Consider the following 15,266-nt stretch of genomic DNA (forward strand, 5'->3'; position numbering starts at 1 on the left):
GTTTGGGGAAGGGGGTGCAGTGTGGGGAGTTTGGCTGGGTCCCTCCAAGCAAGTGGGTCCTCAGGGAGCCCAGCTGGAACAGGCCCTGGGCTGGCTGATCGCACCACTCCCAAGGGACTGGAGCAATTTCTCCACCCTGGAACCAGCTCTGGCTGTACTGCTGGCTCAGTCTGGCAGGTGCAGTCGCCTCCCAGCAGGGCTGGTTAGTGCGGCCAGGAGGCAGGGCTTGGGGTAGTGGGTCTGGGGGGAGTCTGGTGTGTGTTGGGCTGTGAAGGGGTGGGGAAGATCTGTGTGCACTGGGGCACTAGGGAGAGGGGGCTCTGTGTGGGGTGGTGGGGCTGGGGACAGGGGGGTGCTGTGCATTTGTGGCAGGGGTGTGCTGGACACAGTGGGTCCAGGGGGGGCTCTGGCCATAGGAAACTGGGTGTGTGTTCCAGTGTTGAGTGGGGCGGCCGGGGGGAAGGGGAGCTGTGTGACCCGACATGGGCCCACCCCTAGGGGAAGTGGGGTGCTGAGAGCACAGGGCCAGGCAGTCACTGTGTGTCTGGCAACTGCGTTTGTAAATAGTGCCCTTGCACTGGGCTGGGCGGAGCCAGGCCACCCCTGCCATGCCCCTGACTGACACCTCCCCCCCCATGCCATGCTCCATTGCTCCCATGGGGGCCCACAAATGTTTGGCGCCGGGTCTACAAAAGGTTAATCCAGCCCTGATCCTACTCCAAACCACAAGAAAACTGGCTCAGGGAATAATTGCTCTGAGCAGAGGTGAGCAATTGAGGAAGACTTGAGCTTACCCCCTTCAAGTGCGTTCTTCCTTCTGTGCTGATAAGCAGAGTTTGTCCACACTCTTTTGGGCGGGAGGGGGGCATAAGCTGTGAAATGGTTATATAATTTTTGTTTTGATCCATCTTTCAGTCACACCAAGGACTCACAGCGTATGTAGTTGGGGGACACGGACGAGGGATAACAAAAAAGAGAGGATTTCGCACGCCTGTGTGTGTGTGTGTGAGAGAGATTAGTACAGGCCTCCCGGGGAAGGGGCTGGTTGTAACAATCACTGTCAAACACACAGGCGGTAACAGCATTGCTGAGCATTCCACCCCCAAGAACTAGCCATTTGTTCTGGCACCAGCTGAGATAACTGCATGAAATATGTGGGAATGGAAAGGAAAAGCATCACTTTCATCACTTCATCACCATCCCTGCCACCAATGCCCAGACTGGCCCCAGAATCCAGCTGGACCATGTTTTGGCCTCATCATGTCTGCACTGGGGCCAGTTTCAGACCTTTGCCATTCCTGAAGCTGGCTCAGCCTTCCACCCTGCCTGTGTCAACATCTTCAGCAGGACGCAGATAAGAAGGAAAAGTTCTCTGTAAACAATGGAGTGTGGCACGCCAGGAGGCATTTTTTTAATTCAGTGGAAATATCAAAGATCCTGCCCCAAGGACACTGAGCTACAAAAAAAATGCAAGAATTGTAACTTGTTTTCTTTTTCTGAACCTTATTTTTGTCCTGAAGATTAGTAATTAGGCCAACAGTCAAACAGCTTCCAGGCATGTGGAATTGTGTAAAAGGTGACTGCATGCTCACACTGGCCTGGGGGTTGTGTCTGTAACAGGATCACCAATGAAATCAGGCTTCACAGATCCATCCATGGAATGGGCAGTTAGGGTAACTGCATTGGACGCTGTCCTACGATGTCTCACCACCATCCCTCCTCCCTGAGCTAGAGGGCTGAGAAGGCTATCAGACCCTCCTGGCCATCAGTTCCTGGCTTCAGGACTGGGTCTGACGATTGGAGTGGGATTAGTGCCAGCTGTGAAAATCATTGGTGACATCTACAGCTGTTAACTGAGCCCAGCAGCTCACTTCACCTACAACAAATTACACCATACTAGGAAGTGTTGGTGACTACTGACCTGGGGCAATTCAAACTAGCAATATCGAGACAGAAGAGCCTATGTCCAGTCTCCCTTTAGACCAGCTATTTACTACTCCAGCATGAGTCCTGCAGCTTTGCTTTTGTTTCCTTGTGGCTGACGGTTTGCCTCAGGCATGTAGGTCAATGGGATACTTTGGACCCTCTGTTCAAGACCCAAGAAGTCCCCCCGCTCTTTCCAGAGTTTAAAGGAGAGTCCCATGGAAACACAAGCTGGACGTTCAGCCCATCTCAGCTGGAGGCTGCTTCATTCTGGTGAACTGTCTCACCCTTACACCGCAGCTTCACCCTCCCCAGAGCACATCAGTAAGGTTCTGACCTTCCTGGAGTCAATCAATAGTCTTTTGTTCTTACCAGGCCTAATCAGGGTAAAGATTCCTGCAGGGCTGGATTTGAGAGGACAGGAAAGCAGGTTCTCCTTCCTCCTTGGGATGCCTCCTGCCTCTAAACGAATGCTAGTTCCATCAGTGGGCCTCCAGCCAAGCTGTACCTATTGCCTGAGGACTTTTCCTTCTACCACCTCCTTAATGTCTTTCTTCTTCCTGCTCTAAGGACCCTCCCAAGCGCCATGCCTCTGGTCCTGATGGAGATCTTGGTCTTACTGCTATCCAAACTTCACTAGAGTGAGCCATAGCCTTGCCTTGTATACATTCCCGAAAGCATGCGATTTCCATCTAGGGATTACATCACTCCTCAGCCCTGCCTCAAAACTACATTTCCCCGGGTTCCTTTGCCTGAACAGGCCAAGCCACCAATAACTGGGTACTCATAACACACCCCCATAAAGGCCCCGGCACATTCCCCACCCCTTACTTTTAAATTTTCCTTTTACAAAACAAACTGGAACAGCCTCTCTACTGTAATGTTTATTAAATAGGCATTTTTAAAGGGTTTTTATACAAATCATATAAACACAGTTTGATTTGTCTTTTTATGTTGAAGAATCACAGTAAAAGAGCTGAAGCTCATATGTCCTGGCTCAGCCAGTGAATGGTTGACTACCTCGCACTGCAAACCTTGGAAAAGTTCAGCTTCTGCATACAGTTTCTTAAGGGTTAATTCCCATGCGCACCTCCCTGCAAAATGAAATCAGCAACATGACAAACATGCCTGTTAGTAATGATTACCTGACACTGGGAGGATGTGGCAATAACATTAATACTGTGTTATTAGGGTATTTTGGAATGGGTATTGCTTGAGAACATGGGTTAACAAATAGTTCGTATTTGCAGATGAGACTGCACCAATTTTACATTCCCTGTTAAAGTTACAAGCAAACACAGTTAGACTGTATTAGAACAGTAAAGCACACAGTAGCGGTAAGTGAGGTATCAGCTATGCAGTATTAGTGGCCTGTTTCTGCTTAGCAAGTGTGCGCATTCAGGTCCCTGTACCAACCCACATGGACTAGAACTGCAGGACTTTATGGGGTATGCTTTTCCATTACGCACAGCTTGGCTAGGTTGCTCCCAAATTAGTGCCACGATCAGAAGTACTCTCCTGCCCCAAACCACAGCTACAGTAACACTATTCAGGCCCACGTAATCATTTATATACACAATACATACAGAGAATTCACGTGTGCATAAACACACATTGAGCTGACTCTATGTATATATGACCTTGCCCCCTCTAGCTGCCTACTAGACACTGTAAGATTACCATATATTAGTGACTATTGTTTCTCTAAGTTGACTTTTATAGGTGGGTGACTATGGTCATTTTCCATTCACCCTTCCCCATTTGTGTGATTTCGAAGAAGGATAAAGTTGATGAGTAGCAGCAATCCACCTTTTAAATGGTCTGATACATTTTACTATCACTGTGTCTGGTTGGTGAATTTGGGTTTTTTTTTTTGGCAGAGTAATGAGTAGTTTGTGTGTGGAGGACGCCCACGTTAAGGTGATCAATTTTTCAAAATAAAAAAAAACTGGGATGGTTTTGTGCCAATTTTTTTTTTTTTAGGGATATGAAATAGTCACATACTAGATAAGAATGCACTTTTCAAAAAGTGTGTGTAAGGCCTGGTCTACACTATGCGTTTAAACTGATTTTAGCAGTGTTAAACCGATTTAACGCTGCACCTGTCCACACAACGAGGCCCTTTATAGCGATATAAAGGGCTCTTTAAACTGTTTTCTGTACTCCTCCCTGACGAGAGGAGTAGCGCTGAAATCGGTATTACCATATCGGATTAGGGTTAGTGTGGCCGCAAATCGACGGTATTGGCCTCTGGGCGGTATCTCACAGTGCACCATTGTGACTGCTCTGGACAGCAATCCAAACTGGGATGCAGTGGCCAGGTAGACAGGAAAAGCCCCGCGAACTTTTGAATTTCAGTTTCTGTTTGCCCAGCGTGGAGCTCTGATCAGCACGGGTGGCCATGCAGTCCCAAATCCAAAAAGAGCTCCAGCATGGGCTGTATGGGAGATACTCGATCTGATCGCTGTATGGGGAGACAAATCTGTTCTATCACAGCTCCGTTACAGAAGACGAAATGAGAAAGCATTTGAAAAAAATCTCCAGGCTATGATACAGAGTCCACAGCACAGTGCTGTGTGACAAGCGTAACGGAAAGCCAAAGAATCAAATGGATGCTCATGGAGGAAGGGAGGGGGTACTGAGGACTCAAGCTATCTCACAGTCTCCGCAGTCTCCAAAAAGCATTTGCATTCTTGGCTGAGCTCCCAATGCCTGTAGGGTCAAACACATTGTCCAGGGTGTTTCAGGTTATATGTCGTCAATTTACCCTGCCTCTCCCCACCGTGAAAGAAAAGGGAAAAAAAATCATTTATTGAGTTTGTCACCCTATGTCTACTGCATGCTGCTGGTAGACACGGTGCTGCGGCAATGAATAGCAGCATCCTCTCCTCTCCCCTCCTCCCCCCGGTGGCAGACGGCACAATAGGACTGCTATCCATCGTCATCATCAGTCCGTGAGTGCTCCTGGCTGGCCTCAGGTGAGGTCGGCTGGGGGCGCCTGGGTAAAAATAGGAATGACTCCCGGTCATTCCCGGTACATGGCACAGAACGGCTGGTAACTGTCCTCATCATAGCAATTGGGTGTGGAACTCCATTAGCCCCCCCCCCCCCTTTTCATGTCTAAAGAAAAGTTTCTGTACTGCCTGGACTATCATAGCAGCGGGATGCTGGGCTCCTCTTCCCCCCCACCGTTTAATGTCCTGCCTGGACTATCATAGCAGCTGGAGGCTGCCTCCTCCTCATTTTATCTCACTAAAAAGTCAGTGTTTCTTATTCCTGCATTCTTTATTACTTCATCACACAAATGGGGGACACTGCCACGGTAGCTCAGAAAGGTTGGGGGAGAAGGGAATCAATGGGTGGGGTTGTTGCAGGGCACCCCCCGTGAATGGCATGCAGCTCATCATTTCTGCGGGATCTGACATGGAGCGGCTGTGCTCTCTGGTTCTCTGATACACTGGTTCTCTAGTACACCTGCCCCATATTCTAGGCAGGACTGACTCTATTTTTAGATAAACCATAAAGGAGAGATTGACTCAGGGAGTCATTCCCATTTTTGTCTTTGCGCCCCCGGCCAACCTCAGCTAAGACCAGCCAGGAGCACCCATGACAGCAGCAGATGATACAGAATGACTGATAACCGTCATCGCATCACCAATTTACAATGGCACAGCAGACGGTACAGAATGACTGGTAACCATCTCTGCTATCTTGCAAAGGCAAATGAATGCTGTTGTGTAGCGCTGCAGCACCACCTCTGTCAGCAGCATCCAGTACACATATGGTGACAGTGACAAAAGGCAAAACGGGCTCCATGGTTGCCATGCTATGGTGTCTGCCAGGGCAATCCAGGGAAAAAGGGCGCAAAATGATTGTCTGTCGTTGCTTTCACGGAGGAAGGAATGAGTGACGACATTTACCCAGAATCACCCGCGACACTGTTTTTGCACCATCATGCATTGGGATCTCAACCCAGAATTCTAATGGGAGGGGGAGACTGCGGGAACTATGGGATAGCTACCCACAGTGCAACGCTCCAGAAATCAACGCTAGCCTCGGTACATGGACGCACACTGCCGAATTAATGTGCTTAGTGTGGTCGCATGCACTCGACTTTATACAATCTGTTTTACAAAACTGGTTTATGTAAAACTGGAATAATCCCGTAGTGTAGACATATGCTAAGTGTCACCCCTGCCAGCTTCCAACTCAACAAGGGTCCATGCTTATTTTTCAGGAGGATTTTTTCCAGGTGAGCTTTTCATGAAACTCTCAACAAGAGCCGTTAACATTCATGATGCGCTAAAGAACCCTTGAATTGTGCCCACAGTCATACTTCTTTTCTCTTCACTCCAAATGCTGCCTATCACACTGAGCACTTGTTTTACTGGCTGGCTTGTTCCTAGTACACACAGCAAACGCTACTCCATGTAGCATTATGCCCAGAAAACTTTGAGATTGTAAAAAAAACCAAAACGAAAATACTTTGATATCTGAATGAAAAGAGAAGCCACAACAGGTGTCTTACAAGAAGCTCCTGGAAGATCATATGAAAACAACGGGATATGTGGACCCTTTAGGAATAAAACTGCTGGCATATGGATAATCCATGTGCAGTAATATGGAAACATTCATATAGATAACTCAGCTGTATTAAAACTGAAATAACAGCACTGATGTGAAACCAGGGATTTTAAATCTTTTCATTCACTACATTATGGACATAACACATCTCTTGTGTGGCATGATCACACAGACACAGAGAGAAAATACAGGCAGACCACTTGCAAGTACAAAGACAAGACTCTTCAGTTAGGCTCTACCCAGTAGAGCGTCCATGAAGAATATATTACGAAGAGGGGAAGGATGAATGCCTTGCTTGTAGTCTGATACATCACTGATCTCTAGACAGAAACACTATATTTTTCTAAGGCACTTGATCAAAACAAAACAAAACACCCCATAATTTTGTTGTTGGTGTTGGCAACAGGTCAGAAGCAGAGCAGCTTCGCACTGAAGGGATGAGAAGATGACCACATTTTGGTCTAAACTGTTTACTTGATATCCAGACGGGAGTTTTGCAGCTCATACCTGACTCCATGGAAAGCAGAGGAAGTTACCATAACCCAAAGGAGAAAGAATGGTTACTGTCTTAGTAGGGCAGGCAATTAATCTAAGTGTGTTGGGTCTCACCCCGCACCATAACCCACTCCATGGAATGGTGCACGATGATAATTTTTTCCTTCTTAATCTGAGTGGCCATCACATTATCAAAGAATTTAAATATATAGCTATATATATAGCAGACCATTCTCTCAAAAAAGCCATCTCCAGAGTCTTGGGAACCTTACAATTGCGTGTCTTTTGTTTGCTGCAATTTTCTTATATATATATACTTTAAAAAAGGATAAAAGAAATAAAAAGAGCCCTTCTGAGGAAGGTCGGTGCTGTTTCAATCCAAGTTCTGGATTTAATAAATGGCTCTTATTCATAAATCACTTTAAGGCTCTTCAGCTTTTCTCTGAGGAGTGCGTCTACATGTAAGGTTTCCTTTCTATTTTGCTTCTTAATCTCTTAAGAAAGCACGGCTATTTCCATTGACCCTAAAATTGGTGTAATTCTTTCCACTCCCTATGACGCCTGTATATGGAAAGTTAAAGGCAACAACCTGCTTTCATTTTAGGCGTAGAAAGTGCAGCTTGCTGGGTTTGTATAACGTGCACCAAGAACAAATCCCTTAACTCAAATGAATATCTGAATGGGGAGAGAAGCGGGATGGGCTTTTGTGTGTGTGTTATTTCTAAAGACAGAATGGCTGAGGAATTTTCAGCCATGTATTCGGGCAAGGAAGTGGGAAATAATGATCAACATTTTATTTCTCACATCCAAAAGGTAAAGCAACATTTCCTTGGACACGTCTCAATCATCCAATAAAGGGGCAAGGGAGCATCTGAGCTCCTTTCCTTGTTCCAGCACAGTTCTCATCATTAAAATAATTATTCAGCTATCGTAGTCCTTGCAGATTGTAATCTGCTTACTGTAGTCTACAACTGTGATTTACGACAGGGGCCTCATGCCCATGCCCCTTCTGTATTCCAGATTGGTTTGAGATTATGGCATTCCATTCCCACAGACAACAAGTAATCTTCACCAGCTACTCTTGCCGGAATGAAATGTCGCATGTGATTCCGGTGCAATCAGTCATGCCTCAGAACAGCACTTCTGGTGGTTCATTTTGACTTTGTGCTTGATGCCATCGTACAGCTCAAAGTTGTAGTTCTCCAGAGTAGTGGAGCTTCGAGAGGAAAGCCCAGTATAGGAGCATGTACAGTAGAGCAATAACCCAGCACAGATGGCCCCTAGGAGAACGCCAAGTGAACTCATAGCTATGATGGTGACTAGGATTGGATCCAGAGTGTAGAGCCAGTTCTTGTCTTTGTCCAGCTTTGGGGTTACTGGAGAGTTAGTAGAGAACAGTGTGGTGTTGTTATCCAGACCAAAATAATCTGTAATATAATTGACATTTATTAGCCAGAGATCATTTAGTCACCTTAAACTTATTTGTAAATAACAGCATCTGCGATAGTCAGAGTTAGGGCCAGATCCTCGGCTGGCATAAATCAGCAGAGCTTTCAGTCAATGGAGCTATAACAGTTTAAACCAGCTGAGGATCTGACTTTTCAAGTGCAGTTGTAGTCAGAAATCTGGTTCTGTGGGAATCACCTCTCAGGGTCTTTGTGACCTGTCAAAGCTTCCATACCTAATTTGATCCATTTGCAAGACAAGATGCAATGTGAGCTCCAGTTAATGTTTGAACATTCAGTTCTGTTGGTGCCACCACAAAACCAGTTTGTTGACTTTGCAGTGCTGATAGTAGGAAAAAAAAAAAAATTTGTATTTTTTAGAAACTTAGATGCAACTTGAATGGCACATATACAGTAATAGGACAGCATATCTTTAGTAACAAGGTGCCTGCTTTTATATAACCAGTTTTTTTTTTTACCATACTGCATTTAAGTCCTTGAGAAATAAACAGAGAAGGTGTTAAGCAGCATCACTATAAATGTTCCTATACTAAGTACATCTGCCTTGACTGAAAGGACACTTCATCTATAGAAAGCACTCTTCCAACAGGGTCTTATCCTGCACCACTGGTGTCAGTCAGAGCTTTGTTATTTATGACAATGGGCACAGGATCAGGCCCATATTTCCTATGCAATATCACCGTTGGGTTTCACTCAAGGCAAGAGTGTTACTTGGAACTACTACTGCAATACATTTCCATCAGTAGCTGAGCCGTGTTCAAAACCCTGTATGCACACACGTTTGTTAATCCTCACAACAGTCCCTGTGAGGCAAGGGGATAAGTATTATCATCCCAAAGCCGCCCAGTGAGGACTTCCAGACTTCAAACCGTAAGCTCAGGTGAACTTTAGTCATAGGATCCACAAAGACATAAGGGGCAGATTCTCAGGGGCCGTGAGCTGGCTTCAGTGGAACTACGCACAGGGCCTAGGGCGCCTAGTGGCTGAGGGCGCCTAAAAGCCCGCTCAGGGGAGGAGGTGGAGTAGAGGTGAGCTGGGGTGGGGGGGGCGCGGGGAGGGCCGCCCGCACTAACGGGAGGGGCGGGGCCGAAAAGGGGAATCGCTCCCCTCCCCAGATCACCTCCACTCTGCCTCCTCCACTGAGCACATAGCCCCCACTCTAAGGCCTGGTCTACACTATGCGTTTAAACCAATTTTAGCCGCGTTAAACCAATTTAACGCTGTACCCGTCCACACTACGAGGCCCTTTATATCGATAGAAAGGGCTCTTTAAATCGGTTTCTGTACTCCTCCCCGACGAGAGGAGTAGCGCTAAAAATCGGTATTACCATATCGGATTGGGGTTAGTGTGGTCGCAAATCGACGGTATTGGCCTCCGGGCAGTATCCCACAGTGCACCACTGTGACCGCTCTGGACAGCAATCTGAACTCGGATGCACTGGCCAGGTATACAGGAAAAGCCCTGCGAACTTTTGAATTTCATTTCCTGTTTGGCCAGCGTGAAGCTGTGATCAGCACAGGTGACCCACACAGAACTGATCAGCACAGGTAGCAATGCAGTCTCCTGAGAATTGAAAAAGAGCTCCAGCATGGACCGCACAAGAGGTACTGGATCTGATCGCTATATGGGGAGAGGATTCAGTGCTAAAAGAACTCCGTTCCAAAAGACTAAATGAAAAAATATTTGAAAAAATTTCCAAGGCTATGATGGCCAAAGGCCACACCAGGGACTCAGTGCAGTGCAGAGTGAAAGTTAAGGAGCTCAGACAAGCCTACCAGAAAACTAAAGCAGCAAATGGAAGGTACGGGTCAGGGCCAAAAACATGCCGCTTCTACGCTGAGCTGCATACAATTCTAGGGGGGTCCGCCACCAGTTCCCCACCCCTGTCCGTGGATTCCGAGGTGGGGGTGGTAATCTCAACCATGGCTGAGGATTCTGCGGAGGGGGAAGATGAAGAGGAGGAGGAGAAAGAGGAGGACGACGTTGCAGCGAGCACACAGCACTCCACTAGCCCCAACAGCCAGGAGCTTTCTGTGACTCAGACAGAATTACTCTCCCAGCCCTCCCAACCCTCTAGCCCAGACAGTGAAGCCATGGAAGAGACCTCTGGTGAGTGTACCTTTGTAAATATAAAACATGGTTTAAAAGCAAGCGTTTTTTAATGATTGATTTGCCATGAGGGCTTGAGATGCATTCACGCCAGTAAAGTTACTGGAAAAATCTGTTAACCTTTTCTGGGGATGGAGCGGAAATCCTCCAGGGACATCTCCATGAAGCGCTCCTGGAGGTACTCCAAAAGCATTTGCAGAAGGTTTCTGGGCAAGGCAGCCTTGTTCTGCCCACCATGGCAGGACACTTGACCACGCCATGCATGTAGCAAGTAATCGGGTATCATTGCATGACAAAGCCTAGCTGCGTATAGTCCCGGTGATTGCTGGCATTCAAGAAACATCCATTCTTTATCTCGCTCTGTTATCCTCAGCAGAGTGATATCGTTCATGGTAACCTGGTTGAAATTCAGGAATTTAATTAAGGGGACAGAGCTGGCCATTTTCCTCCTGGGCTGTTGCTTAAAAGAAATCTTTCCTTGCACGTAGCCAAGCAGGGGGAGGGGAGGAAGGCTAGCACTGAGCTTTTTTGCGTTTGGCTAGCAGGAATCTTCCCAGCTACCAGCCATGCAGTGGGGGGCGGAAAGGGGGGTGATTAGCAGTGATCTTCCATGATACTAGCCAAGCGGTGGGGGGAGGGGTAAAGCAATAATTCTAGAGAATTGGATGGGGGGTGTTGGCTTCTGCTGCTGCATGTTAACAGGAAGAAGCATCAGAGGGCACTGTGTATATGAAGGCTGGAGAAGCCGAAAGACAATGGCTTACCATGGCCGCATGCAAGCTGAATTCTGATGCCCGGACCTGCGTCTGTGAGATCTGTAACACCAGAGCCGCAGGCACTCAATATTAAGATGCAAAATGCGACCTTGTAGTGAAATCACATGTGCTATGTAAGGTGAATAGTGTTGCTCACTGTGAAAGAGTATAACCATTGTTCTGTAAAATGTATCTTTTTAAATATTTCTCTCCCTTTTTTCCCTCCCTCATGCAGCTGCCCATTTTTCAAGCCTCCCTACTCCATCCCGAAGGCTATCTCAGATAAGGCGGAGGAAAAAGAAGATGCGAGACGAAATGTTCTCGGAAATCATGGAAGTAACCCGCAATGAAAGAGCTCATCTGAATGACTGGAAGGATGTGGTAGCAAAGTACAGGGAAGATGCCAGCGAACGTGAGGACAGGAGGGACGAACATGAGGATAGGAGAGACGCTCTAGATGAGAGGTGGTGGCAGGAAGATCAGAGGTGTAGGCAGGAAGACCAATGGTGGAGGGATGCAACGCTGGAGCTGCTGCATGATCAAACTGATATCCTCTGACGTCTGGTGGATCTTCAGGAAGGGCAGCGGGGTCACAGAATGCCACTGCAGCCCAAGGCTTCGTGCACCTGCCCACTCCACCCCAGTGGACAGTCCAACCAAAAGGCTGTCATTACATTGAAATGTATTTAATGGCCTTTTCCTTCCCTCCTATGCTCCTCCCAAACCACACCCGGGATACCTTGTCAGTTCTCTGCCTCTTTTTATAATTACTTTTTAATAAAGAATACATGATTTTTAAACGATAGTGACTTTATTTCCTTAAGCAAGCTGTAATCGAAGGGGGCGGGTGGGTTGCTTACAGGGAAGGAGTCAATAAAGGGGGGGCATTCATGAAGGGGAAACAAACACAGCAGTCAGACCGTACCCTGGCCCGTGATGAAACTCGTTTTCAAAGCTTCTCTGATGCGCACCCCTTCCTGGTGTGCTCTTCTAATCACCTTGGTGTCTGGCTGCGCGTAATCAGCGGCCAGGTGATTTGCCTCAGCCTCCCACCTCACCATGAAGGTCTCCCCCTTACTCTCACAGAGACTGTGGAGCACACAGCAAGCAGCAATAACAAAGGGGACATTGGTTTGGCTGAGGTCTGAGCGAGTCAGTAATGTGCGCCAGCGCGCATTTAAACGGCCAAATGCACATTCTACCACCATCCTGCACTTGCTCAGCCTGTAGTTGAACAGCTCCTGACCACTGTCCAGGCTGCCTGTGTATGGCTTCATGAGCCATGGCATCAAGGGGTAGGCTGGATCCCCCAGGATAACTACAGGCATTTCAACATCCCCAACTGTTATTTTCTGGTCTGGGAAGTAATTCCCTTGCTGCAGCAGTTTAAACAGAGCAGTGCTTCTGAAGACACGAGCGTCATGAACCCTTCCTGGCCATCCCACGTGGCTGTTGGTGAAACGTCCCTTGTGATCCACCAGTGCTTGCAGCACCATTGAAAAGTACCCTTTGCGGTTTATGTACTGGGTGCCCTGGTGCTCCGGTGCCAAGATAGCAATATGGGTTCCATCTATCGCCCACCCCCCCCCCGCAGTTAGGGAATCCCATTGCAGCAAAGCCATCCACTATGACCTGCACGTTTCCCAGAGTCACAGCCTTTTGTAGCAGCAGCTTAATGATTGCTTTGGCTACTTGCATCACAGCAGCCCCCACAGTAGATTTTCCCACTCCAAATTGATTCCTGACTGACCAGTAGCTGTCTGGCGTTGCAAGCTTCCAGAGGGCTATTGCCACTCACGTCTCCACTGTGAGGGCTGCTCTCATCTTGGTATTATGGCGTTTCAGGGCAGGGGAAAGCAAGTCACAAAGTTCCATGAAAGTGCCCTTATGCGAAAGTTTCGCAGCCACTAGGAATCATCCCACACCTGCAAAACTATGCGGTCCTACCAGTCTGTGCTTGTTTCCCTGGCCCAAAATCGGCGTTCAATGGCTAGAACCTGCCCCATTACCAGCAGGATCTCCAAAGTGCAGGGGCCCGCGGTTTGAGATAATTCTGTGTCCATGTCCTCATCACTCTCGTCGCCGTGCTGCCGTAGCCGCTGCCTCCTCCTCGCCTGGCTTTGCATGTCCCGGTTCAGCATAGACTGCATGAGAATGCGCGAGGTGTTTACAACGTCCACTATTGCAGTATTGATCTGAGCAGGGTCCATGCTTGCTGTGCTATGGCGTTTGCACAGTTCACCCAGGAAAAAAGGCGCGAAATGGTTGTCTGCTGCTTTCATGAAGGGAGGGGTGAGGCTGTACCCAGAACCACCCGCGACAATGATTTTTGCCCCATCAGGCACTGGACTCCCAACCCAGAATTCCAAGGGGCAGGGGAGACTGCGGGAACTATGGGATAGCTACCCACAGTGCAACGCTCCAGAAATCGACGCTCGCCTCGGACCATGGATGCACACCGTCGAATTAATGTGCTTAGTATGGCCGCGTGCACTCGACCTTATACAATCTGTTTTATAAAACCGGTTTATGTAAAATCGGAATAATTCCATAGTGTAGACGTACCCTAAGTCTCCTCTGATCAGTGCAGCAAGCCTGAGAGGGGAGGAGAATTAGAGTGATGCCGGCATGCTCAGTGGAGGAGGCGGAGCTGAGGTGAGCTGGGGCGGGCTCCCCAGGTGGGGTTAACTGCTGCAAGGGGGCTCCCTGGGTGGGGTTAGCTTCCACAGGGGGAAGAGAGTCTCCCCAGGTGGGATCAGCTGCCTCAGAGGGGGGCGTCCCGGGCAGGGTTAGCTTCCGTGGGGGCGGGGAGAAGTTTCCCCAGGCAGGGTTAGTTGCTGTGGAGGGGGGCTCCCCGGGTGGGGTTAGCTGCAGGGAGGCTCTTCTGGGGGACGGGGTTAGCTGGGTGGTTAACTTCCTTGCACTGGCCCTGACTACGCAGATTCACCAGTTGAAGATCTGGCCCATTATTTTGATTAAAATAAATAAATAAATGGTCAAACCTCATCCCAAATCCTGAAATGAATCCATAAGAATTTTTGAAGATTTGTAAAGTTCAATTATATTTAAGGCCCAGCTCTCCCTGCCTGAAGCCCAAGGCCACACAAAGAGCCAGTAGCAGAGTTGAACTAAAACTCTCCTGATGCCCAGTCCTTTGCTGTGACCACTAGACCACACTGCTTCTTCAAATTTTGCAAACAATGTACACTGCTCCTAGTTCAGAGCAGAGGATTCTAAACAAGCTGTGATCTGGGGGAAGAGTTGGAGCATGTGAGATTTTAACAGACCAGCCATTCAGAACCCATCCGATAGACTAGTGGCTCTCAATCTTTCCAGACAACTGTACCCCTTTAAGGAGTCTGATTTGTCTTGTGTACCCCCAAGTTTCATCTCACAAACACACACTGTTACTAAAAAATGGCTTACTTTCTCATTTTTAATCATATAATTATAAAATAAATCAATTGGGATATAAATATTGTACTTACATTTCAGTGTATAGTATATAGAGCAGTATAAAGAAATAATTGTATGAAATTTTAGTTTGTACTGACGTCATTAATGCTTTTTATGTAGCCTGTTGTAAAACTAGGCGAATATCTAGATGAGTTGATGTATCTCCTGGAGGACCTCTGTGTATCCCCAAGGGTACATGTACTCCTGGTTGAGAACCACTGTGACAGACAGTGTCACACCTGACAGTCTACTCTCCCAATGATGGTTTATTACCAAATAGAGAGAGTCGGTTTGGGATTGGGGAAAGGGAGTTGAGGGGTAAGGTGGTTTCTGGAGGGCTGTTAGGATCAGGAAGGGGGAGCTGAGATGAGTGGGCCCCTTGGGGACTGGAACCACGTAATAATTAGAGATAGGTATGAATTAGAACCCCAGATTCCAAACATGCTCTATCGCTGGGATCTTTAATTGAGTTTTGCA

At 47.6% G+C, this 15,266-nt stretch overlaps 1 protein-coding gene across 2 annotated transcripts in view; it reads right to left on the reverse strand.

Annotated features, from left to right (window-relative positions):
* Positions 1–2,794: 2,794 nt before the first annotated feature.
* Positions 2,795–15,266, reverse strand: part of NRP2 (neuropilin 2) — a 131,618-nt gene continuing 119,146 nt past the window's right edge. For both annotated transcript variants that reach the window (XM_050969579.1, XM_050969580.1), the window contains exon 17: positions 2,795–8,429. In XM_050969579.1, coding sequence (XP_050825536.1) covers positions 8,125–8,429 — 305 coding nt within the window. In that variant the 3' untranslated portion in view covers positions 2,795–8,124. The remainder of the gene's footprint in view (positions 8,430–15,266) is intronic.

The sequence above is a fragment of the Gopherus flavomarginatus genome, chromosome 10 (genome assembly GCF_025201925.1).
Source record: "Gopherus flavomarginatus isolate rGopFla2 chromosome 10, rGopFla2.mat.asm, whole genome shotgun sequence".
Lineage (NCBI taxonomy): Eukaryota > Metazoa > Chordata > Testudines > Testudinidae > Gopherus > Gopherus flavomarginatus.